The sequence below is a fragment of the Phaethon lepturus genome, unplaced genomic scaffold (assembly GCF_000687285.1).
Source record: "Phaethon lepturus isolate BGI_N335 unplaced genomic scaffold, ASM68728v1 scaffold23025, whole genome shotgun sequence".
NCBI lineage: Eukaryota > Metazoa > Chordata > Aves > Phaethontiformes > Phaethontidae > Phaethon > Phaethon lepturus.
Genome location: NW_010542966.1, coordinates 11,664 through 13,535, shown reverse-complemented (window position 1 = coordinate 13,535; position 1,872 = coordinate 11,664). Strand labels below are relative to the sequence as shown.

Sequence of the window (1,872 nt, the reverse complement as noted above, 5' to 3'; positions counted from 1 at the left end):
TAAGTTTTGGATGGAGGCTCATCTCCTGGTCCTCCTTCAGGCTTGGTACCCCTCTCCTTGGCTGTGAGATGGTCTGAACTGTTTCCCGTTCCCTCTCAGAAAGGCGTTAGTCATTCCTGTGGTTAATTTATTGCCAATTCCACACTGAATTAATTCTTCAGTGCCCCAGGGAGTTTTAAAGCGCTGGAGCCCAGGGTTTCTGCATTAGGAGTCCCACAATCCAGGAAACAACATGTGAATTGGACAATCGTTTGGACTTTATTAAAAAATGGGATTTGCAGAAGCCCCTTTGCTGCTTTGCAGCTGGAGGTGCAGACTGAAAGGGCCACGAAGCAGTGGGCCGTTCGGTGGGATGACTCGGGTTTTGTTCCTTTAAAAAACAAAAACTCAAAAAAAAACGCCCTTGCACGGAGCAGTGCTGGGTGCTAACGCTGTGCTGTCCCACGCAGCCATCGAAGCCATGAAGAACGCACACCGGGAGGAGCTGGAGCGAGAGCTGGAGAAGTCCCAGCGCTCCCAGATCAGCAGTGTCAATGCCGACATCGAGGCCCTCCGAAGGCAATACCTGTAAGACCGTCGTCGTCCTCCGTCTGTCGCTGTGTCTCGCAGGGAGCTCACACGTATGGGAGGCCCCTTCCTCCCTTTTGATTTTGGCAGTGAGTTGGGGGCAGGCCTGCCATCGCAGGGACCTCTTCCCTTGGTCCCAACCCAGCTGCGCCCACCCGAGGCTCCTGGTTGCCCGTAATCTTTCGGGCTCCAGATCAGTGTCCCCACACTACCCAAATTCGGCTGCTTTACGGTCACCAGAAGTGGCAGGTGTGCCCACATAGTGCTGCTTTTCACGCAGCTGCAGCAGGAGGGGTTGCTCAATGAAATCTGACCGGGTGAGGAGGAAGCACTTAGCTTTCCGTGGCAAGGCGATCTGCGCAGGATGTGCGGGTGTGCAAATACACCCGGTCCCGAGTGCCCAGAGCAAACTTGATAGATCTCGGCTCAGGTTTTGGAAACCTAAGGAAGTCCTGCCATTTAACGCCCTAGAGAAAGACCTCCCGTCCCCTTCGGTGCCCAAGCACCGCTGTGCCAGGAGAGGGAAGGGCTGGCTCGCTCTGGGCTCGAGGTTTTTCCCAAAGGGAGTTTGCAAGTCCTCCTCCTCAGCGCTTAGATCCCTGTTGGGTTGTCCCGGGGCGCTGGAGGAAGAGTGGGCACCGGTGGGCGTGTGCGGGGAGGGCACTACCCGGCGTGTGTTCCGCCAGGGAGGAGCTGCAGTCGGTGCAGCGGGAGCTGGAGGTGCTTTCGGAGCAGTATTCGCAGAAGTGTTTGGAGAACGCCCACCTGGCGCAGGCGCTGGAGGCTGAGAGGCAGGCCCTCCGCCAGTGCCAGCGGGAGAACCAGGAGCTCAACGCCCACAACCAGGTGAGGGTCCCCGCCATGCCCGGGGCAGATGGCGTGGGCAGGGGGGGGACGGGTGACCCCCCCCGACGGGCAGCATGGTGGGCTCTGCGCTGAGCTGCGGCTGCGCTCCCCCTTCCCGCAACGGCTCTCCTCTCTTCGCAGGAGCTGAATAACCGCCTGGCTGCGGAGATCACGCGATTGCGGACCCTGCTGACCGGGGAGGGCGGAGGAGAGGCTGCTGGATCGCCTCTCACGCAGGGCAAGGACGCCTACGAGCTGGAGGTGAGCTCTGCTGCTGCCGTGCCGAAGGGGCAGCGTTGGCGGGCACAAGTGCCTGCAGACCCCCCCGGACAGTGCTGTGGCCACCCATCCCTCCGCACAGCGGGTCTGTGCGGCCAGCCGGCACCATGCATCAGGGGCCAGGAGCTCTTGGAGTCCTGATCTTCCCTTCTTACCATGCCAAGCCAGACGCCCGCTCTT

The 1,872-nt window shown here is 60.1% G+C and overlaps 1 protein-coding gene across 1 annotated transcript in view; it reads left to right on the top strand.

Moving 5' to 3' along the window:
• The window catches only part of LOC104621680 (myosin phosphatase Rho-interacting protein-like), a gene marked incomplete at its 5' end in the record, with an annotated part of 30,206 nt that overhangs the window by 22,347 nt on the left and 5,987 nt on the right, over window positions 1-1,872 (top strand). Inside the window, 3 exons of the mRNA XM_010288224.1 lie at window positions 378-567; window positions 1,254-1,413; window positions 1,555-1,674. Coding sequence (XP_010286526.1) covers window positions 378-567; window positions 1,254-1,413; window positions 1,555-1,674 — 470 coding nt within the window. The remainder of the gene's footprint in view (window positions 1-377; window positions 568-1,253; window positions 1,414-1,554; window positions 1,675-1,872) is intronic.